The sequence below is a fragment of the Phaenicophaeus curvirostris genome, chromosome 2 (genome assembly GCF_032191515.1).
Source record: "Phaenicophaeus curvirostris isolate KB17595 chromosome 2, BPBGC_Pcur_1.0, whole genome shotgun sequence".
In the NCBI taxonomy this organism is placed as follows: domain Eukaryota; kingdom Metazoa; phylum Chordata; class Aves; order Cuculiformes; family Cuculidae; genus Phaenicophaeus; species Phaenicophaeus curvirostris.
Genome location: NC_091393.1, coordinates 54,939,493 through 54,963,718, shown reverse-complemented (window position 1 = coordinate 54,963,718; position 24,226 = coordinate 54,939,493). Strand labels below are relative to the sequence as shown.

General features: G+C 36.3%; 2 protein-coding genes across 4 annotated transcripts in view; both read left to right on the top strand.

Moving 5' to 3' along the window:
• ARMT1 (acidic residue methyltransferase 1) overlaps window positions 1-24,226 on the top strand; it is a 347,283-nt gene that overhangs the window by 223,119 nt on the left and 99,938 nt on the right. The window lies entirely within an intron of this gene.
• The window catches only part of ESR1 (estrogen receptor 1), a 168,429-nt gene that overhangs the window by 125,547 nt on the left and 18,656 nt on the right, over window positions 1-24,226 (top strand). For all 3 annotated transcript variants that reach the window (XM_069852103.1, XM_069852102.1, XM_069852101.1), the window contains one exon: window positions 19,402-19,540. In XM_069852103.1, coding sequence (XP_069708204.1) covers window positions 19,402-19,540 — 139 coding nt within the window. The remainder of the gene's footprint in view (window positions 1-19,401; window positions 19,541-24,226) is intronic.

Below are 24,226 nucleotides of genomic sequence, written 5' to 3'. Positions count from 1 at the left end.
GAAGTATATCCTAGGGGGTTTTCTAATACGTATCTTGCAACACTTCCTAAATTTTTGGTTTACTCCTATAGATATTTTGTAGCTTTCCAGATTTTATTTCTTTGTCCAGAAGAAGAAAGAGATTCTGAAGAGCAAGTCTTGCGCTGATGCTGTTACACAAGTGCATCGGTTTGTATCTCTATTAGCGATGCTCTATGGCCACAATTAAAAGCTCTGCTTCATATGTGAGGTGATATTTGGTTCAGAAGCATGACTAAATGCCAGTAGTTCTTTTCAATATTACAAAAAATTGGTGTGAGTGTAATTCACAGAAAGTGCTATATTATCCTCTCATTCACAGAGGTAGTTACTTTACACAGGTGACAACCAAAATTATTGAATTAAATTGAATGTTATCCAACCTTATAGCCTCCTTGAATTTAGGAAAGCTGTAATTATTTACAAGGTTATAAACAAATATAAAATGAATGTGACTGTCTTTTGTTTGTGTTGCATAATCACAGTTATACTCTGTGCAAACTACAAAAAAAAAATGGTTATGGCCTTTCTTTCAAGTAAATGAGTTCCTGTTAAGATGGAGATGAATGTGTAACATGCTGGGAAAGTTCACTTTTTTCAGATGAAGTGTGCTTTTTGTATTTAGAAAAAAGGAAATATAGAATCATAGAATCATATGGTTAACAACATTCTGCATAACATTTATCCAATAACTCAACAACAGTTGGAATCCCAGTCTGTGTTTTAAATGCTATATTTGATTTCCCAGAGATATCTTACTTCCATTCTTTGTTTATAGAAATTAATAGTTTGAAAAACACGTAATAGAGGCCTGCAAAGCCATTTATATCCTACCCTAGGTGATTTTTTTTTTTAAAAAAAACTTCTTTAGAGTGGTGAATCTCAAATACATCTCTTCATTTAAATATCCCTGGACAGAGTATGCTGAAATCTAAATTTAAATCTGAAGACAAACTTAGACCGTAAATGTCTACTCTTGCAAGTATTCACGTATTCAAATACATTTGTTAAGATTATGGAACTACTTCACACATGAAGATTTCCATTGTGTATGGGGGTTTTAAAATCAAGACCCAAAGTGCTATTGCAAGACTGATTCTGTTCAGAACTTTCCAGATCAAAAAAATTTGAATTCCAAAGTTTTGGATTCGGGGCTTCCCAACAAGCTGTCTCGAAGAAAAAGTGTCTTCAGTAACCAAAACTGAATTGCTGTAAGTACTGTTGTTCACCTGTTTGTCATATAGTGGCAAATAAGAAATAATACCCAATAGATAAGGAGATAACATTCTTAACAACTACTTACATTTGGAGTTCAATAACATAAAAGTTCATTATTTAACAAATAGTCAAAGATGAAATTCTATTTGTCTTGGCAAGCAAAGAGGCAAAAATGAGCATTTACAGTAATACTTTTTGCATTTTCAGCCAAAACTTAAGGAAATTAAATACTTAAACTGTAATATTTAGTTTCTAAAATAAATGGTCCTTTTATAAAAACATTTCCTGCTATTTTTCTTTAGTTGTAAAGTAATTTACACTCTTGGATGAACATATCTGTCTCAGAGTCTTCAGCTATGCTGAACCCTGGAGCTTTCCAATAAACGCTCATTAATTTCCACTCTAAGTAAACAGTAAGTAATGATCCTTCCTGATTTATTTATTTCTTAAAATAATTTACAAAAAGAATATGCAATTGTTGGAAAGCACTGATGCGGTATGTATGTGCATGCACACACAGTCATTGTTCCCTTTTCACATAACTCAAATAAACTGGCCCTTTTTACTTGATGTTTAGTAACTTCAGCCTAATTTTTTTAGTTTCTCTCCAGTATGATATCTCTGAGCACAATCAGCTGTAATTCCAGCTTAGAGTTTATTTTAATATGATCTGTATTAGTTTTCTGCTCAAGAGAGTAATTCTCTAAACTCTCACATTAGATACATAGGAGATTTAAGATACATAAAAATAATTAGGAAAGATTTATTGCAGAGTTTTTCTGCATAGGCATTTATCCTGTCTGTACTGCTGCAATGATACATTATATGACACATCTGTTATGCTGCTCATTTATTTTCTTTGATTATCTCTCCAGGAATTGAACTATGTGTGTAAAGAGTGTGTTGTTTTGTCTGTCTGTTAGTTATGGACTGCTGTAAATTTAAGCTAATGAAAGCAAGTTAAAGAATATCCCACAGTGGAATGGGGAATGAGAAATCTCTGACTCTCTTATTTCTCAAAGAGTTTGCTCTCAGCTGAGCATCCATAAGAAAATACTTTTTTCTCTCTTCCTTATGGAAACTTCTATTCCTTTTAAGAAATATAGCTGGTCACCATGGTCATCAGCAGGGGGATGGAGACAAATTATTTATCACTGCAGCTAGGCTCTGGGTCTAGATCTAAAGCTTCTTATGTCTCTTGAGAAGTCTTGGAAACAGAAGGGGTGGAATCAAGATCTGGACTCTGACTTAGTGTCCTGCCCCTTTTCCCCACCTGAGAGGAGCACTGCTGAGGATTATGGGGGATACCCATCAATTCTCCTGGTTGTCTGGTATTTCTTGTGATCAGGCTGACCTCAGAAAAAGAAAATGCATGCTGGCAGAAATTTCAGTGGCTTTTTTTTGTTCAGTTTAATCCAATAGGAAGTCATGAGACCCAGTAGCAAGTTCAATATAGAGAAGAGGGGAAAAGTACTGTTCAAAATTTCACTTAGAACTCTAGTCAAACTGCGACCTGCTCCCTGTTAAATTACATTGTGGAGCATTTGGGGTGATTCAGGAAATTAAAATTCAAGAAATTTCGTTTTACTTGACTCACAGAGACAGAGAATTTGTCATACTCGGTTAATCAGAAGTTTTCCAGAGAATATTAAATCTTATCAATAGCCTAATAATGATGCAACTTCTACAACAGCTGCTATCCCTCTGAAAACATGGCTGTGAATGGAGAAGTGGCTATACAGGCTGCTGACGAGTGAGCCAAATGTTTACTAAAACATTGAACAGTCTCTGATGGGGTATGTTCATTAAATTAGAAGCAACTGACCAGAACAAAGCTAAAATAATGATATTGCCATACTAATATAAGTGAATGCAGTATTACTGTGTATCTGACCTATTTCAGAAGTGGTCTTTGAGTGCTACAGAGGAAGTATTTCTTATTTGTAGGACCGGCATTGTAGGATTATAGTTTCATAAGTATTTCTTCCACTGTGAAGGTGACAGTGCACTGGGAAAGAACATGCAAGTATTAATATGAGGGTTCCAGAGAGAAATATTAATTTATATGTACTGTCAATAGTAACATGCAACTCCAAATTTTTTCTAATTGAATTTCTCTTTATTTCTACTTCAATGGAGAGGTCTTTTCCAAACTCTCTTGTACAAAAGGCAAGTTACTGGTACTAATTACAGCTTTTACCCTTTCTGCTGCAGGAGATGTTGTATAGCTTCTACTTCACCTATTTCTGCTAAATTTGTAATACATTCTGTAATACTATGCAAGAGCTGTGAGGGGTTGGAGAGTCAAAGGGAAGGAGGGAGCATGGTAATTCCCCACCTCACTCCCTGCTTTGAAAGGTTGGAGAAGAACCCAAGCAGTGACATCAAGATAATCCTAGCTCATAGAGGGTAATAGCTCCTAAATTTGCTTCCATCCCTGAGGTATAGGAGAGAGGAGGTGAAAACTGGCTGTTCATTTACCAGTGCCATATGAAAGACAGACGACCCCTATGGCTTTCTTTTTTGCTGAGATTCCTCCATGATTAGTTGCCTATTCTAGTGCATATTTGTCAGAAATCTTCGTCTTCTGGGAAGGTAGCAAATTTTTCTGTAAGTTCTTTGGGCTGTTTGCACTGTACAGGTAGTAAATAAAGACCTGAAGCAACAGAAACATGTGGCAAACTTTTTGGAATCAGCTGCTGATTTTTATTCTCCTTCTGCAGGGCAGCATTTTACAAGGCCTGTGGAGAAGGAGAACTCTAAATATTTTATTCAGTGATGGTGGAATAGACCACTGATATTAATTGGTTAATGTCTCACAAATTTTAAAGCGTAGGCACGTTCTTAGCTGAAAGAGAAGAGCTGCCTGTGAAAACCTAGCATATTTATCACTGCTGCTTGTGACTTTACTTTTTTCCACACTTGATATTCATGAAAACACATCTGTGGAGAACCATTGACCCTGATACAAATTCCAAATGCACTTTCCTTTCCTCCCCCTTTTTTTTTCCTAAACATAAATGTAGGGTTATATTCTTTTACACTGGGCCTTTTGGAAAGAATGTTATCTTACCACTGTGAAACTCTTAAGTTTGCCCCTGGCTATGTCAACATCTCCCTGTGTTAGTTTTGTATAACTCTCTTACAAGCGTGCCATAGTGTATTCATCCCTAAATTACCATCTTAGGATTTTATCTGCTGTATGAGAAATCCATGAAGCATGCTAAATATCCCTGTTGTGAAACAAAAAAAACCTCCTAAGTTGAAAATTCTCAGCCTACAGGTATAAATATGAATTAAATCTCCTATTTTTTTAAAATAGTGCTCATTATACTCCTGGTTTGTGCCTCACCAGTATGCGTCTCTTCCCAACAATGTGGCTCATATCTTGCAGGACTTTTACATGCTATTTTATCACAATCTCAAGAAGTGATCTTTGATATTGCTAGCTATGTCTCAGTAAATGTTAATTATATCTTAATCTGCAATAACATAGTATACTAAAATATGTACTTTATTTGAAATCAGTTCTATTTCTCAGCTCTCTTTCCCGTCTCTTTTTGTATCTTTGTTCCAATCTATGCATTTTTTTTAAAGGGGCCACTTCTAATCAAGTGTTTGAGAAAAATCCTGACATTTGAAACAAGACACTACCAGAGAGTATAAATATATTTCCCTTGCTGTCTTGTTTCAGCAGACAGTTCAGTCAGAGTGATCTTTTCTTTAAACTCCAGATGAGGCTCTTTTTTCGCCTTTTTTATCAGTAGTAGGGTTTCTAAGATATTTTGGTTAAACTCCATCATTGGAGTCTGATTAATTCAGATCTGCTCTTCCTCAGCTGACAGTAAGTAATTGTTACCAGCTTTTCTAGAAGATATTGTATTTAAAAGTAATGTTGTGAAATAACTTTTAAGAGTTGATTTCAAGTAGGTGGGCGACATAGGTATTCCCTTGCCAGAAACTGCTCTGAAATAATTCAATAGCGGCATGACAGAGGCAGTTCAGTATAATGCTAATGAGCTGGTTTTCCAAGTCTTAACAAGCTGCAAGCCTAATGCTCCTCTTTGTCTTCCAAGTCTCTGAGTAGATTGAGAATAACTGATTTTTATAAAGGTACGACTATATTTAAGTGTGTTTGTAGATGCTTATGGACGCATATGACCTCTAGAAATATATACCAAGAACCCAAGAACTTTCTGAATATCATCAAATGTAGGCAACATCACTTGAGGAGCAATCAGATGGTATTTGCTGACTCAGGGCTCCTACACCAAATGTGGTTCTTCTGTCTCTGAGATTAGGAAGCTTCCATGGGAAAAGCCTTCTATATATGAACCAATTTGTGCCTTGAAGGTCAGTATAGTGATGTTATTCATAAAACTATCTCCTAGTCTATGTCTGAACTGTGTGAAATGGCTCTATTTCCTGATCCTAAAGCCAATGTTTTTATATTCATCCATGAAAATTCTGTCAAACTTCCATTATACCTGCAGATGAAATGAGAAAGATGAAAATTACCACTTTTTTTAGCAGTTTTGAAAAAAAAAAAAAATAGTTCCAAGGGAAAACTGCTGGATTTTAAGTTACACATTTTAATTTCTACTTTTGTACTTATTAGAAGATACTTCCGTGATCTTTTTCATGTAATGGAATTCCAAGCAACTTTCCAGTTCTGACACAGGATGACAAATATGGTTTATGTGTCCAGTTACTTTGGATGAGCTTGTACATTGTTTCAAAGCTTTTCCAGATGTCTCCATCAAGGCTGTGTGAATAATTAATTTCATTGCTTCCTGGCAGATCCAAACAATAAACACCAATCATTTTAACTTAATACAGAATGATATTTTTTTGACCTTTTTGTTAGTTAATAACTACTTTGGGTGAAACAGAACATTTTATTTAATATGAAAGAATGCAATTCATTAAGGTTTTGAATATCGTAATCACCTGTTTAAAATGGAAAGAGAATTTTGGAAAAAAAAGTCCTAGATTTTGTAAAAGTTTAGGTACCTTTCACAGTGCTGAGTAGGTACAGGTGTCTGGTGGAGTGCTGAAAACTGAGATGAGGTACCTGAGAGAGACAATCTATGTTCCCTATGTTTTTTATTTTGTGAAATCTGAACATTCTCTAGAATGTTTTAAACTCATCAACCTGTCACTTTTCAAAGTAAAACACTCTGTCAGAGCACTGCCAACCAGCTTTAGCTTCAGCAGGTAGTATAGGAACTCGAGTTCAAGGTGATGGTTCTCCAAGTGCAGCACCTGTGTTTTGTAGACAGACCTGAGCCAGTTGCATGCAACATATAACAGTATCCTGAGGTTGTCTGAGGCTTTGCAAATGCTGAAATGTCCCTTGGATTTGTTATCCATTGAAGAGAAGCGTGCAACATAAAGAGCTTAAGTGAATGATGCATTTTGTGGAAACATGCTGCTTGCTAACTTATTAGATTTCCCTGGACAAGAAAATGAGTATAAATGGCCAGTTGCATTCCAGTGTCTTGCTTTCCCTGTAATGTATTCCTTTGCTCTGTCATATGATGACACTCCCACACAGCTGCTAATATGCTTTTGTTGTTGTAGTGGTTAAAGGAAATTGCTGCAATTAATTTTGCTGTCTTTCTTCTCTTTGTTGTGTCATTCCAATTTCTTGGATGAGATTGGATTCTGTTCAAAACCAGTCATGTAAGGGTGAAAAGAATAGAAGGGAAAATAAACATTTGAGTCTTATTTATATATGTTTGTCTTTCTATTTTGGTGTAGGTACCAGCCAATGTAAGGAATATGAAATAATACATATACGTGCATACACAATAGACAATGCAATAGACAAAAATAAGACTTCTCAAAAAGTGAACCATCTGAAGAAACAAAATGGATGCAGGTGCCTTAGTCAAGCTGGTTTTACTTCCTAATGACCATAAAGTATGACCAGTCCATGAACTCTGAGGTTATGCTTCATTTCTTGGGTACAGCACATGATGTTCTGAGTGATTGCTATTTGTAGTCTTGAAACAGTTTTAATCTTGAAGTTCACTGCAGACTTTACAGTTTTCCCCTGTTTCCCTTGCATTGCAAAATAATACTTTTTTTTTGGCTAATTCTGGATAGTGCAGTAATGGATTTTAAAATGTTCAGTGGACAGTACAGTAGATCCTGGGTCAGAATAGACCATGGAGTAGAAAAATTAGTGCTTTGTTCACTGGATTTTATGAACGAAGGAGAGGAGAGGGTAGCCCTCCCAGTTTCATCATATGAAAGTCACTGTAGTGAGAAAAGTTGTTTAATTCAAAACTGACATTTCTCAAGCTTTCAGGCATAGATGGAGATATAAATTGAAATACTGAAAATTTAATTATTGAGCACAATTGTTGGAAATAATCAAAAGAATAAATCTAGGTTTTTGGAGGCATTCAGAAAGAATAGAGTTAATAATAATTAATTTCTGTTTCTAATTCCTTCAATAAATAATGCTATTTTAGAAGCATAGCTGAAGCTGATCATTGCTTGTGTTACTTTGCAAAAGTAATCTTGTCTCTTTTCCAAAGCGTTCTGGATTGTGTTATGATGACCTTCAGGTCTCTAATATAGCTTTTCTAATTAATGGAATGAAAATGAGACAAAATGGAACAAAGGAGATATTTTTATACTCTAACATTTGTGGGAAAAAACAGGTGCAGAGAAGTAGAAGTGAGCTGTCTGCGGTGGAGTATGTCTCTTGACTCACTTAACCAAGCTTTGTTCACTTGCAGTCCCTATCCTGCCACCTGTACAGCCATTAGACTGTGTGACATATCTGAAATGCCTTTGACCACCCTGACTTTTTTCAGACACCTTCTTCCTCTAGCAAGGGCCTCAGTGACTGCCAGGTGTGATGCTGCCTGACCCAGCTTTGTGCTGGCCTGTAGAGCCCCACACCAAACACCACCTCATTGCTCTTGCTGATGCTGTTGAAGTACTGCCCCATCCAAACTGTCTTTGCCAGCTCAGTTGCTTATGAAATTAGTAAAAGTGTGTAGTAAAAGCATATGGGTGCACTCTGTAAATGAGGAAAGCAACTGAGAAGTCTCATAGGTTGATCTTTGGTTTTAAAGTCCTCTTCTGATAACTGTGTATTGAAGCAATAATTTGAAACCTCACAGGGGCATGCTGGGCTCACTTAAAAAGCTGTGAAAGAGTTTACTTTGGTTTACTTCCTTTTCCCCCTGCTGCAGTGACTATATATTTGCTTAAAAACTTAATGAGTAATTGCTCAAAGAGACCTTTTGCCTCAAATTATTTTTCTCAATAGTCACAAACCCATCATTTATTTAGATTTGATTTAGGTTATGATATGAGCACAGTCTTGTACTTTAGTAAAGAGGTCAAATGAATGCTGAAAACCTCATGCTCTCTTGGATGCAGCTGAACATGCAAAAAAATTCAAGTCATAACGGACATGACCTCAAGTCTTGGGGCAGGTTTACATGAAACATAAACCACCAAGCTGGTTGGCGCTCACTGGCTGTCCGCCACTCAACTTTCATGCTCCTCCTTGCTGGGTTATTTCATCAGTGCTCTGAACAGTTAAAACAGCAGAACAGAGCAGAAGAGTAACAGGCCTGATGGGACAGGGAGTAGGGAAGGAGGAGGAGAGGGCAGAATGAGGTAGAGAGGGTAGCTTGTATTTATGAGCATGTCTTTTGAGTTCATAAAAGTCAGGCAAGTATGCACAACCAGCCCCATGAATGATTTTAGCTGGATCTGCTTCTGATGGAAAACATTTTGCGTGGCAGCAACCTCTTAAAAAATGACAAATTGAAAAAAAAAAAGCAACCTCAAACCTCTTGTAACTGACTATGTATTGATATAAATTTAGAGTAATGTAATTAACTGTTGCAGGGACAGTAAAGAAAAGATGTATTACTTCTTTCATCATACTTCACTTAGCAGACAATAAATTTTGTGTAGTATCCTTCTTCACCTGTGCAGGGAAAGACGCAGTGGACATTCTTCCAGATAAAAGCCTTCACATGCAGCTGATTCCTGCACTTAGAATCAGTGGAAATGTCTGCCGTTGTCCCACTCCTAGTGTGCAGGCATGTCCTGTGCGTTTTATTTTTTTAGCCTGAACTCCCTGAGAAATAGCACAGCTCTCAGTGGTAAAAAGGCAATGAAGCGGTACCTTACTAACATCAGTACTGCCTGAGTCAGACATCTGGATTACAGTCCAAGATGAATCATAATTATCATGCTTTAAATAACTGCTATATAGTGCTGTGGGAATTTCTCATGTAATAAGGAACATTGCTTTTTGTTCATCATTTGAAATACTTGTTTTTTGCACAGAAAACACGTGTCTCCTCCCTCACTTCCTGCTTTGTAAAACCAGTGTGATAAGCTTTCAATAGCAAACTAGCAGGCAGCCTTTACTAGCAATAATCATATACAATAACTGTTGTTGTTATAAGTACTATTGATATTATGATTCGTTGTTATTTTTAATAACTTTCGAACTTGCTTGTTTAGGGAGGAAGAAAACTTAGGCATAGGATTATTTTGTATAGGCAGTTATCTTGGCTAGATTAGTAAGTGTTTTAAAGCCAATTAAGAATTAATGCTTGCTTAGTTCACTGCATCCAGATTTTGTGCTCACACTAAACAGTTTCCCTGCAACTCTAATGTAGTAACGCTTTCTTTCTTTTTTCTCTTTGAGAAAAGTTCAGTTCCTTCAGTTGCTTTTTTTTTTTTTACCTTGTTACTGATTATCAAGAAACAGAGCTTGCACTTGAGTTCAAGGAGGCTTCTCTGTCCCAAAGATTTTGTGGCTGAAAGGAGTGGAGAGTGTGCTGAGAGCGTGCCACACCTCCATCCTCATCCTGCCTCCTCCTGGATGAGGCACTTAATCTCTCAGTGTTCTATCTATAAAATACATTTAATAATACTTAATGGCTTTACTGCCCTTTGAAAATGTAAAGTGCTATGTGAGTGCCGATTACTTTTATTATGTTCCCTGATGAAAGGCCTCAACATATTTGTGTTAACTGGTACTGCTAATGCACTTTCTGGAATAATCTTTGGTTAACAAAGTGAAACAGTTGCAAAATAAAATCTGTCTGTTAGTCAGGGCAGACACAGTGACACAGGCAAGGAAAGACAGGACAGGAAAGCACTTAGCTTCACTGAGTACAGCTTGTGCTGTGTTTCACCCATGGGCCGGAGCTACAACACAACCCAGCTTGTCTTCTCTCCAAACTGCATCTGTGCCAGGGAGAGCTCGTTGCGAAAGAAATCTCGAGCATTGGGCATGCAGCATGATTGTTTCTCCAGAATAATTTCCTTGGGCTGCTGTTCAGTGGTGACCTCACTGTCCCCAAAACTCACAGAAGCACTCCAAATCTTGGGTCTGGCTCCTGGGCTGGGTGTTCCCCCAGCCCCACTGGGCCAGTGCATGGTCCATCTCCCCAGGGGCAGTGCTAGCCAAGCTGGTGCTATGCTGTGGATCTATGATATTGGTCAGCCAAGACAGCAGTATTTCATAAAACTGTGGCATGGATATATCAGGAGAAGACAATATATTGACCAATGATGATTATCTGTCACTAGCCCTGAAGAGTCTCCATGGCCCTAAATCCAGATTGTGCTTGGTGCAAATTATTAGCTTTGATTAGATCAACTTCTGCTTGGCTAACTTCTTTACAATCTTGGTTTTGGCATAGGAAATTTGACATAGGGCAGTATTAGATTTGATGTATGTTGGGTACATTCAGTTGTGGTTGAGACTGAAGTGTACCTGAAGAGAGAAGTAGAGATTCATCCCCTGAAAAAGGCACTGGTTATTTGGAACAGGAATGGCCTCAGAAATTTTTTGGTCTCCCCATTCTGTAAAGAATTGGACTGGACAGACCTGAAAAAGCATGCGGTTTTTGTGCAAGCAGAAAGCATTCAGTCAAGTTGTGATAACTTCACACATTCCTGATGAAACAGTTCTCATTTACCTGAGAAATATCTTTTGGAATTGTCACAGGGCAGATTTTAGGTAGAAGCAGAACAGACCAGCTCCTAGAAATGGGATCTGAAATGAAAGTGACAAAGGTGACATCCCCGCAGCATCCTGCCCCAGGAACAGCATCAGGTGGGGAGGTTTGCTGCACTGGTGCACCTCTCAAACTGTAACTCAGGTGTCCTAAAGGCAAGCCCAGGCAGGATGGAAACCTCCCATGGGGGAGAAAGGCGAAAGCTTGTTTGATCTTGACTTTCAGCATAAATACAGACTATGAAAGGAGAGCCTCATGAGCGTCATGGCTTTTGGGATTTTTCCCAAAGCCCCAACATTTGTAACTCATGTTATGTTTATTCCTGTAAATTGTAATTGCTATTTTTCTGAAAGAGGTTTAGAACTATTAGGGTTGAAAATGGCAAATGTGAGGTAAATTTTTTAAAAGGAATTCACAGTAATTAAGAGCAGATGCTCTTCTCTCTGATCTCATCTCTTTTAATTTCTGACAGGCTGTTTAGGTTTAGAGGAGACAATGTATAACTTAGGATTTGTATTCTGCTACATTATAAATACACAGGCATGACAATGGAGAATTCTGAAAGAGCAGACAAAGTATATACAGACTACTACAATTGTGTCAATTGCTCTGTATTTGCCTGTGAGACTTTTTGCCTGGAACTCAGCAAATTGTAGTCTTTTTTTTTTTTTTTAACCCCACTTACAGAAACAAATCTAATGTCCCTTTTAAAAGAACTGAAATATCGAGACTGGTTTTTTTTTAGAAAAATAATTGAAAATAAAATGTTGGATTTTAGAGCTTTTTGATCTTCAGTCCTCAAAACAGGTCTTGATTTAAAGCACTGGAGTTATGTAAACGAGTAAGTCCATATGCCCAAGTCATTCTTTAAGTGCTCTTAAGAGGAAGAACTTGATAAAAAATTCTTATCATTTTGGTGTGAATATCTATGGAAAGAAGTTGGAGTAGGTAGCATAAAAATATTTGTGTGAATACTGCCACTCATGGAAAACTGTGTTTGAGATTCTCTGATTCATTTGTCCTTGGACTCTGGCCCCCATTGTTGTATATAGGGAAGACTATAGTAGGGGTGCAAATTTTAGCCACTTCTTAGATTGTAGCTGCCTCTGAAAGGTTTTTGCACCTCTGAGATGCCTCTGGGAGGTTTTGAGGCTCAGCCTTAATTGTTGAAAAGGATGAGTGATCCATGCAAGTTCAGATCAAAATGTCACCTTAAGTGCTTGATAAATGCATAGATGCAGTCTCATCTCTGCTTTAAATGGAGAGATAGGGCACTGAGCTGATGGCACTACAGCAAGCACAGGTTTCACATCTTGATTCACCTTCCCTGTAGGTGTTTAAGGCATGGGTGGACGAGGTGCTAAGGGACATGGTTTAGTGTTTGATAGGAATGGTTGGACTCGATGATCCGGTGGGTCTCTTCCAATCTGGTTATTCTATGATTCTATGATTCGTCAATGGTGCCTGATGCGTTGTTCCTCCAAAGTGCTTCACTCCATGGTTAGGAGAAGCAAATGTTTGTTTTCCTCTTCCTAATAATTTCTTAAGAATGGGACCTGCTGTAGAAATTATTTTTCTGTTTATCTGTTTCATCAACTTAGATATTTTCGTCTATATAAGCCTCTCTTAATTTGGTTGCTTTATTGAGTGGTTGCTAGCTATTAGGTTGCAGCACTCACCAATACTTTCCTGCTGTCTTTTCCAACTTAATTAGAGTTTTGATCCAAATGGGGCCTATTATATTACCACTGCAAGGATGAGATACTGAATTGAGTTGTAAATAACAGCATGTTTTTGTGGTTGTCGCCACTTTTCAAAACACGGCATTTAGATAGAAAAAAATGTTGGTTTATCTGTGCAAATTTAAGAGACACAATGTAGGAATGTTCTTATTTCCCACATATTTTTATAGTATAGCATCTTATTTTTTTTTGCTATGGGAGATATTATAAAAGATCCTATTAATATTGAGTTAAAGGCTTTCGACAAACAGGCAGGACATTTAGGAAACAAACTTTGGAGTTCAATAGTTAAGCTTATATTTTTCAGTACAGTGCATACATAAATTAGCTAGGGATAAAAAAGGATTGAACAGCAGTGACAAAAATTATAGATAATGTTAAACTGACTAAGGGGATGAAGACAAGGGCAGACTGAAAAACTGTGCAGTCCTATTGTCACTGCCTCTATAAGAATACAGTTGAACTAGAAAAACTCAAACAAGGACAAGCTGAGTTCAAGGGTCAACAGGATAACATGTATGTGAGAAATGACTGAATATACTAAAATTGTCTGGAAAAGAGAAGATTAGTAATGAGATGATGACGTAGGGAATAACGGCACCTTGCCATAAAATAAGGAGCTGCAACAAATTTTTGTCTAAGAGATTTTGTGTAAGAGATTTTTTTTTTCAGAACAACAGGAAATTGTTGTTTTCCCAGTGTTAGCTTCGAGTGTGAAACTTCTTAGCAAAGGGTACTATTTCCTGAGTATATAAAAAATCTGAAGTGGATTAAACGCCCACATGGGTTCAAAAAGGCATCTGGACAAAGTTGGAGGAAAAAATGTTAGGGGATCTTGAGCACGGAAAGACCATTTTTCGCTCTCAAAGTCCCTAAGCCACATACCACTGGAGCCTGAGAAAGTTTCTGCAAAAGCATGTGTTTGTCCTGCTGCATGTTTTGCCATAAGCACGTGCTACCTACTGCTTTTGTAAGCGAGATACTGTACTAGATGGACATTTGCTGTTGCTTTTAAAACATTTTACCATTTTTGCTTTACTTTCCTTCAAAGCACCTGGAGGCAGAGTAATTCGTTATGGCACAATGTTGTTTACTGTCTTGCAAAAATCGTCTGAAATTTTTATTTCAGGTACTTACCATAGTAATTTAGATATATGGTATAAATTTATATCTAGGGTTACAAAGAACATTGTTATAGCATTTGTTGTTGGAACGCAAATAGTCTGGACACCTTGGATACCTTGTAGTTGTGTCTTAAGAATTTTAGTAGAAGCTGAAAAATAACAATAATTAAATGATCCACAAAATAGTGTAAGTACCCAGCTGAGGATTTCTAATTGTAGGATTAAATGTGCAATGACTCAGGGAACGTTAATTGTTTCAGATAAAATAGAAAGCTACTTTATCAGTTCAAAAGTCACCGAGGCAAATTCTGAATTTGATATATAGAAATATATATTGTTGGCGGTTATTTGGTAGGACCGCAGAGCTCACAATGTATGTTACAGTACCAACAAGTGAAAACCAGCTAAACTTTCTGGTTTTCCTTACAGCAACCAAGCACTCTTGTGCATAAACGACTTCTCTGTTGCTGTCAAAATACTACTTCCAGCAGTCCTTGTGTTCTTTCATTGCAACCCTTTCCTTCGGGCAACTGCCTAAACTCCCAATGTACAAGGAGATTGGCTCATACCTGTTGTAGATGGTTGCTGTAATATCATAAAATTTTGAATTCCCAAATCTAATGTCACCTCCAGAGAGTCATGCTTGCCAAAACTGGGCTTTTTATGGCTTTTCCTCCATGGACCCACTGCTACTGTGACACAAACTACTGCTTTATATCAGAAAGCATAATCAGTTTAGTTTGAAAGTTACTGTTTTGTGTTCTACACATACATAAATTTATTTGCCACCTACTCTTAGCTGAGTGCTCAGAAGACCTTTCTGGCTTTTCAGAACTTCAGATTTCCATATTCATACAAGAGTTTGTGGAACAATTATTGTATTCTTTATTAGTAAACAATCAAAAATGCTGTTAATTTATCTGTGTATGAATAAGAGGTGGTCCAGCCATGGCTTTTGTTCTGTGTCTTGCTTCTGCCAAGCATATGATATATGAATGGCTAATGGCAGTCTAGGTCTTGTGGGTTTTGGCCACACAAGGATTTTGATACATCTCATAAGGTCGTGAAATTGGTCAGTGTGGTGTATGGAGTTAAATGTTGGTTATATCCACAAACTGCAATTAATTAATTTATCAACAGTGAAGTATGTTCTTTTCCCTTAAAGAACAATAACCAAATATTTAGAATGTAAAAATATCTTTTCTTTCACAACTTTCCCACATTAAAAGAACACTGATTTTTGAGAATGCAGTACACATCTACACACAATTTTAGTGACATTAAAGTTCAGCATGCTCTGGCTGATAAAATGACTAATGATTTATTCATCATTTAATTTAACCTTCCGTAACATTATTCTGAATTAACTTGCTTGAATGAGAGCATGTCTTAAAAATAATAGTTAAATCTTGATTGACATTTCTAATGATAGCAAATTAATGGAAACTTAGTATGTTGCTTAGATAATAACTACTTTTGTTGTTAACAATGGCCCCTCATTTGTAGTCTGACTTGGAGTCCGTATAGCTTCCAGCATGGGCTTCTGTACGTTATGCCATTACCTCTTGTAATGTCATTCTCTTTTTCTTTATCTATTTTCCCATTGCAGCCCTTTAATCCCTTTAGACTGTGTAGCTTCACAAAGAGTAATTAAATTCCTTTTATTCTTCACTAAAGGGCATCTTTTTTCAATGCCTTATTTATTTTGATGTTTCTCTATCATTCTGTCCAACTTCTCATGCTGCTTGAAGAATGGTTACCAGATCCAAGTAACACAGAGGTAATTTAACTTCCTTACTCTTTCAGAGTTTCCCTGGCATTTTATAGAGTTCATCATCCTTATTAGACGCATATCTCACTGGAAGCTCAAACCTCAAACTGGGCTTATTTTACTCAATCACTTCCAAGTCCTCTTCATAGCTGCTACTGTTTCCATCTTGTATATAGGCCTAATGTTGTTGGTTTTAAACTCATGTCTATATTTTTTGTGCTGAAACAAGTGAGTGATTTAGATTGCTTACATTATCAACTTGCTTTTTAGCATAATTTCCAATGTGTCATGATTTTTGTTTCTGGGGTTTTTTTTTTTTCATGTCCTCATTTTAAAAATTGCCTAGGGTCAAGAAGCAAACTTTATGGTGTTCCTCTAGAAACAGTTCAGTTTGTTACTCTTTTGCCATTACATGCAGAGATGTGGCATCTGAAATGTTTTAATTCAGTCAATCTGTTGCATGTTTTTACTAAATCAAATGTCTCGTTGAAGACTGTTTCAACAACACTATTATTTTTATCAAATAAATGCATAATGTCACTTTAAAAGCAATCAAGTTAATTTGATAAGCTTTTTATTAATTACATTTGATATGTATTATTGTATCACAGACTTTTAAACCCGTCATAATCAAGTTTTGTGTTACCTGTTTCATTATAGATGTCAGACTGACAAATCATGTGGACTTGCAATCATTTTTCATCTTCATCCCCTTTTTTTTAAACTTCCCTAGCTTCATTGATATCAGAGTTAATATTCCAGACAGCAATAATGTTGCTGACCAGTCCTTTTAGGTCTTTTTTATGCAAAGTGTTCATGTTCAGGTACCTTAATAGATTTTAACATTGTTGTGCAACATATTTCTGTTCTCAGAGCAGGCTAACAAAATATCCCTCCTCTACAATATTAATAAGATTATTTAATTGTTTTCTTTTGTACTTTCTTTCTTTAGTTTTTGTGCAGATTAGTTAACCTTAGCACAGTCTGATATTTCATATAAGAGAATCGGTAAAAATGGAGCTATAAAAAGATACTGCTTAAAAGTAACTTGAGAATAGGTGTAGTAAAACTAAAGACCAAGGTGTTGTGGAGAACAAAGCAAAGCATTTTGTCATCCAGAACACTTTAGCATTAGCAGAATTTTACAGGAAGGTGAATTGACACCATTTTAATGATCTCAGTTTTTCTGTCACAGTCAAAACAATTTGCTGTAGAACAGTGTGCAGCCATGTGAAACTGTGCAATTTAATTAAGTTGCAATGTGTTGATTGCAGACTTCAGTCATCACACAGGGACTTGTGTCCCTGTGTTGTTGTGGTACTCTTCAAACGCAAATGAAAATATTGCATTATTGTGTTTTGTCACACTAAGGCAATACCTAATAGGAAACATGATGTTGTTTGCTCTCCATATGTAGACAGCTTTTTTTTTTTTCTGCCAATTTCATTCTTGAGTGATGTAATTTAATGTTTTTTAGTTAAGAGTGCTGTTCCTTTAGGTTTCATCTCTATTGTTTCCTGTTGTTTGGTGACTCAGGTAAATGCCGTTCTGTCAGTCTGTGAAGTCTGAAAGTCATTTTTGCATTTGGTGATAAAGGAAAAACTACAAGAAAAGACAACTTTTTTCTCTCTCTGTTTACCACTTTCATAAAAATAACAAGTACTGCAGCTGTCTAAATTCACCTCTAATGATTGATAAGTTTATTTCAGGCATATCAAAGCTGTTTCATCTTTTGGAATGATTCTTTATGAACAGACTGATTTGCTCCCTCAAATGTTTTAATTAAAAATAATAATTTCAGCAACTATTTTGAAGAATAAAACAATATTTTCTAAGTTATTGTGAATCATAATTTGTTCTCTCTATGCCGTTTTATTTTTGGGCTGTTTTGTTTTCTTTTTTTAATATTTCACAGCAAAACAATTAACTTAAAAATATTTGCCTTTTTTTTTTTTTCCATTTTCCCCAAGACAGTACTTGAGAGAATGTCAGGTATATTCCTTGAAAATGACTGAGTATTTATCTCTAGTGAGGACAGAACACAGAAGTGAAATTACTGCCATTTACTGGGCTGGCAAGGTAGTTTACACTGTACTTTGTATTCTGAAGACTAATGTGAATTAATTACAATTGAAAAAAAAAGTCAAAGTTCATTAATGTGTTTTACACATAACATTGAGTAAACAATAATATCAGTTTTGGGGAACTTCTATACATTTAATTTTAGGAAGAAGATGCTAATCGTAAAGAATAACTTATGCTAGGATCTAATAAATTGTATTATGCAATGCCTGCTTTGCTTATATCTTTGGATTGAAAGTAACATTCATAGAATCATAGACTCATAGAAAGGTTCGGGTTGGAAAGGACCCTTAACAGTCATCTAATCCAACCGCCCCTCTGTGAGCAGAGACATCTTCAACTAGATCCAGTTGCTCAGAGCTATGTCCAACCTGACCTTGAATGTTTCCATGGGTGGGGCATCTATCACTTTTCAGGGCAAGCTGTTCTAGTGTTTCACCACTCTTATTGTAAAAAAAAAAAATTCTCTATATCTAGTCTGAATCTGCCCACCTTTAGTTTAAATCCATTCAGTACCCCTTGTGCTGTCACAGCAAGTCTCATTTCAGTACCGAAAGATCACAATAAGGTCTCTTGGGAGCCTTCTCCAGGCTGAACAACCCTAGCTCTCTCAGCCTGTCCTCATTGGAGAAGTGTTCATGAAATGTGAGAATCTCAAATAGAGAATGGCATAGTCTGTTCTTTGAAATGAATACAGGCATAGCCTGTGAATATTACGCTTTCATGTGGTTTTTTTCATATTTATATACGAAATAGTTTATTTATTATTACTAGCATTGTTTGAATACATAGTAAGAGAGGTCAACTCCCTCCTCTGGGTGCTAAAGTCCAATAGAAGTACAGGCAAATGGTTCATTAGTGAATTTTAATTACACAGTGATCAGCATTTACTTGCTAGCTTTTTGAAATGCTATATTGGGCCCTCTTCCATACAAGAATGACACTTGCAGTATTATGAATTGTTCACAAGACTGTGAAGCAGCATTCCATGCAGAAAAGTGATCTGGGATTAGCTGATTAGAGCTATAATTTCTTTTGATTGGAGACATTTTTTCCATTTTCCCTCCGTCTTGACCCAGGCACGGTGGGACCGGAGCAGAAGGCTGTCCCTTTCTGCAATGTGTGCCCAGGCCACTAGCAAATGGCGTGGGATGGAGATGCTCATCACACTCCTACTCTGCTCTTGGGCAGGATGCAGTCAGGGCACCAACAGAAGGCTAGAAAGTGCTTACTGTTCTGTAGGATGGAGCCACAGAGGACTTAATAATAGTCAAAACTCAGTCCAAAATGTAAAGTGGAAAAACATCTGTTATATTGCTTTTTTGTTTTGGTTATCCAGCTCTAATGCACTTTGTGACTTGATTCTCTGACTAATGTTGTTCAGCTTAAAAATTTGAAGTGTTTTTACTGTCTCTTATTTATTCTTTCAGGATTTGTGGATTTAACACTCCATGATCAGGTCCATCTACTGGAATGTGCCTGGTTAGAGATACTGATGATTGGCTTAGTCTGGCGCTCCATGGAACACCCAGGAAAGCTTTTATTTGCACCTAACCTATTACTGGACAGGTCAGTCTGCATTTTGCTGTAAATTATTTAAGTTAATGTATTTCTACTGCAATCAGATAAGTTTTTAGCTTATAGTCATCTGTCTGATACTACAATTTAACTGTATGTTGTAAGTTAAACAAAGTTACCATAGATGGGACTGGAAAAGGAACTCTGAAAAATGTGGAAATGCTTTGCAATGTAATGCTAGTCGTTTATTAGACAAGTAACATCTGAAAGTCACCTGATGCTAGAAATGATTTCTTTCAAAGGCAGCAAAAATTTTCTATTATAACCTGTAGAATTTGCTGCAAAATTAAATTAAATTCAAATTAAATACTGAACTATAATAATTTTAATTCAGATAATTATTTCTACTTATCTAAAACCCTGCTAGTTAGTCTTAGTTTTCCAAGCAACCAGATAGAATTTTAGAAGAAAATCCTGGTAGAGTCTCTTCTTTGCTGAGAATACAAGATTTTGGTTTTTTCTTTTTTTTTTTTTTCCTGAAAACTGGAGTAAAATATGTAAAACACATCCTGCTTGCTGCCTTAAGCCTTGTTTTAGACAGTCTTGCTAAAATGCTGCAAGTGTTTCTAAGTCAGAGAGAAATATCCAGCACTACCATATGATATTCTGGGATTTAGCTGCCAGTCTTCAAAAATAAAAGCAGGAAGATGGATAGTATGTTTATCTTAATGCAAACTCAAATACTCTTTTTTTTCCCCGGTCATGAAAAATTTCAGCCTTGGGAAACAGTGTCAAAAGAGACTAACAAGCAAGCAGAGGTTTTGGCAAACTATTTTGGCAAATCTAGAAGCAGTTAAAGAGCTATCCTAGCTAGTGCTAGTCCTCTTTTCAAAGACCACTGCCCAAATAGCAGAGTTGGCAGGAGAAAGCTTACGTGTGCACTGCAGTGGTCACTTCAGTGCAGAGTTTGGCATTGTGTTGTAAACTGAAGGTAGAGAAAGAGCTGAAGTGACGAGCTAGAGTAGGTGGTGAGGCAGCTAAGAGCTGGGCAGGCTTCTGATCTCATCATGTAGCTGGAGGGGCAGTGAGCTATGGCAGAGAGATGGCAACAAAGCAGTCAAGGGCAGAGCCTTCAGCTACTGCAGCCATTAACTGAGTAAATGAATCGGAACTCTTATTAGCAGAAAACATCTTTTAAGTAGCATACTCTGTTAACTGTAGGGTACTGAGTTTTCATGTTTGCACTTATGCTGTTTAAACCATTTGATTCCCCCTTCACCTCCCAACTGGTTTTCTGATTGTATTTTAGTAAAGTATAAATAATAATGCCTAGTGGTATATAATATAATATTCCATAGGAACAGAGAAATATTGATTACCTTAGGAAACCCCTGTTCCACTGTGTAAACACATGATACATGGGCTATGGAACTAGATACATCTAAAATACATTCTAATTCTGTGTACTGAAAATATCTACTTGCCTAGATATAAGCATAGTCTTCTCAAGAAAACACAACATTTTAAAAATAATTTCTTAGTGCACAAAAGAAGTAAGATTTACTAGGTAGGAAAGTAAGTATAGCATGTTATTTAAAACTGCTGTAAATTGCAATGTAGCTTCCAAAGACCAACTCGTCTGTTCTACATTCTGTAATATAGGTTGTGAGAAAAAATAGAAAACTTAAGAGCAGAGCCAGAGTACCATTCTTCCTCCTCTTAGCTAAGAAAAACAGCCAAGGGAACACTTGAAAATTTGGTCTACCTCGAATAAAAATCCCCATGCTCTGAATAAAATGGAGTCTCAGCAGCTGATTCACACAGTTTAAAACAACTCTGTAGTTTTAAAGAAAACAAATGCATATAACTATACTACATACTACTTTAGGGCTCAAAACCAAATTAACTTTATAGTTAAAGAAGGCTCTTTGTTTTCTGACTTTCAAGCAAAACTGTTTCTAAAAATGCTGATCTATTACATCTCATTTTCAAATAATAAGAAACATGTTGCTAAGACATCATATACTCGATCACCTTACTTGTTAGGGATATTTGCTAAAACTAAAATAATAAATTACTTCACCGGGGATACACCGATATGCAAATTAGTTAAGTACCTGTTGATTTATGTGTTGATGAGTGTTAACAATAGCTTGATGTGCTATTTCAATTCAGACAACTTGCCTTGTGATAATTTATCGGGCAAAAGCATATTTGTCAGATTTGAGAGCGTAGAGCAGAGACTGATTCACAGACTGTTTAACTCAATGGAGTCCTTCCAGATGGGTTAACAGCATTTGCAAATACCAATTTAGCTGCTGACTGTAATACAGAGTCACCAACTACATATGGTAAAACCTGAATCTGTCTCTAAGCTGTGTTTTTATGGACTTAATGAAAATTCAATATTGTTTATATGGAGCCACATTTGTATGTGCTTCTAGCTCTCTGATCATTTTGTGGCAGACAGTCTGTCTGATCTGCACATCCCTTTGATTTTTCACATTCAGGCTTCTCCAGTCTCTTAACAGGTTCTTTCTGCTTAGAATTGTAGAGATAGTTTGTGTATATCTGTAGGTAAAGTACAGGTCATCTCAGGTTTTATTTTGCAACTTTTTAACTTTTTGTCTAGATAGATACAGTCTTGTCTTGTTCTGTCTGGAATAACTGTCTGGAATGCCGTAAAAATAACATTCTAACTTTGCCCCCTTTTTTGAAGAAATCTGGTTTTTCTTCTTTTAGCTCCATCCTCTTACTTAGGTCCTATTAAACGTGAGCTTGTCTTGTCCTGAAAATAATCTAAAATATGCCTTGCCTCATTCTGTGAAAGTCTGTTGTCACATTTTCAAATAAATACCTCTATAATTGTAACAATGTAACAATTCACACTACGAAGGCTCCTTGAACATATCTGTAAAGCAGCCCTTTGTTATTAATTTTAAGTTACTTAACATTTTTCTTTACCCATAAAAAATTATACAATTAAACTGCCAGTATGTGTAGACTGCTGCCTTCAATATGGATGAATATCATCACATTATCCCTTTCTATTTCCACACTGCCCTGTAATTAGACAGGGTATTCTGTGGGGTGACGTACCCTTTCTTATTCTGTTAAGGCACTACCTAAACACTTGAGCCTTGATTGAAAACCAGGACTTTTAGCAGTCTGCCAGCTACATATAACTGATACATTTTTACATTGTACTACTGATGCTATTTAAAAAGCTCAAATGACAATAATTATAGAGTAGAAAAATAGGCCCAATCAGGAAATATAATGACACAATCACAGTGCTTGCAATTAATGTAAAGCACCTGATACAATCAAAGAAAGCCCAGGATAAATGCAAATCTTTCATATTCTGTTTCTGAAAATTAGTATCTTGTATAAGGCAAATCTAGACATAAAGACTCATGTTTCTAATGGATAAAACCAGATGTTTCTTGTTTGGAGGGTTACCAAGAAACTAGACCTTAAAAATGTTATTAGACCATTTCAGGCCTGAAATTTGTCATATTGAATATGCAGTGCTACGTTTTAAGACGTGATGGAACTTCTGCCCAGTAACCCTGGTGATCATTGTAGACGTATGTGAACTGATGCATATAGGAGAAGAATAATCCTAATCTCAATAAACTGCATTCTGAGTTGATTTTCCCACCTTGCTCTTAAACAGTTCTGAGGAAAAAGCAATTTTTTTTGCTCATCAGCAGTCAAAAACCAAACAGATTGCAGCTTTTCCTTCAGGAATCATTGCAACAAGAAAAAAAGAAATAGTCGAGAACGTTGTTTCTCCTTTGTTTAAATGTGTGCTACATCTCTGCTTGGAAAACTGTGCCTTTCTGATTTTCCTTATCTTAAAAGGAATATTGGTAAAACAGGAAAGGTATGTAAAGGAGTTGCATAGGCAATCAAAGAGAGAGGAGCTTTGGTACAAAGAATTACTAAATAGATGATTTCTCTGCCTATGCTGCTTAATAGAAGAAGGAAGACAAAATTCATCTGATAGGAATTGCATAAACTCATGAGAACATTGAGAAGATGTATGGTAATCCAAAATTTGTTACCTCTTCCAATATAGCACTAGAGGTAATTACTTGAAATCAGCAGATCCAAATGTCTATAGGCTTAGCCCAAACCCAAATTTACTTTTGATATGAACCATTATGGCTGTTCTCATGTTATATTCTAATATTATTTCCTTACCATGATTTTAAAAAATGTCTAGCAGCAAAAAACAGTCTAGAGACTTAAAAAAATTCACTTAAATATAGGCAGTAATTCCATGTTTCTACCAGGTTATTTCCTTCTTTCTCTGGAAAAACCTAGTCTGCTGTTCAATTTTTTATTTTGTTTTAATTTGGAAACTCTTGTTCACTTCCTCATCTTAATGGAGCTTTTTCATTCTTTCAGAAGGAATTGATGATTCTCACCTTACTGCCTTTCATGTTGAGCAGTGGCAAGAGACCTTGCATCTCTTTAAACTGCAGAGAGCACAAACAGCATAAGGACTTAGAACATTCACTGTATGACTGGGCAGATGAATAATTTAACACTTCCATGATTTTGATCTGGAAGTTTCTTGCCACATCTGAAAACAGTCTTCTAAGTTTTCTGTGCAGATAGTGCTTTCCAAAGATTTAATAGACAGAGATTCGATAAAATAGAAGAGCATCAGGATAAAATCAAAGCATGTTTTGCTAATCCCTCACATTGTAAAGTGTTTCAGGTACC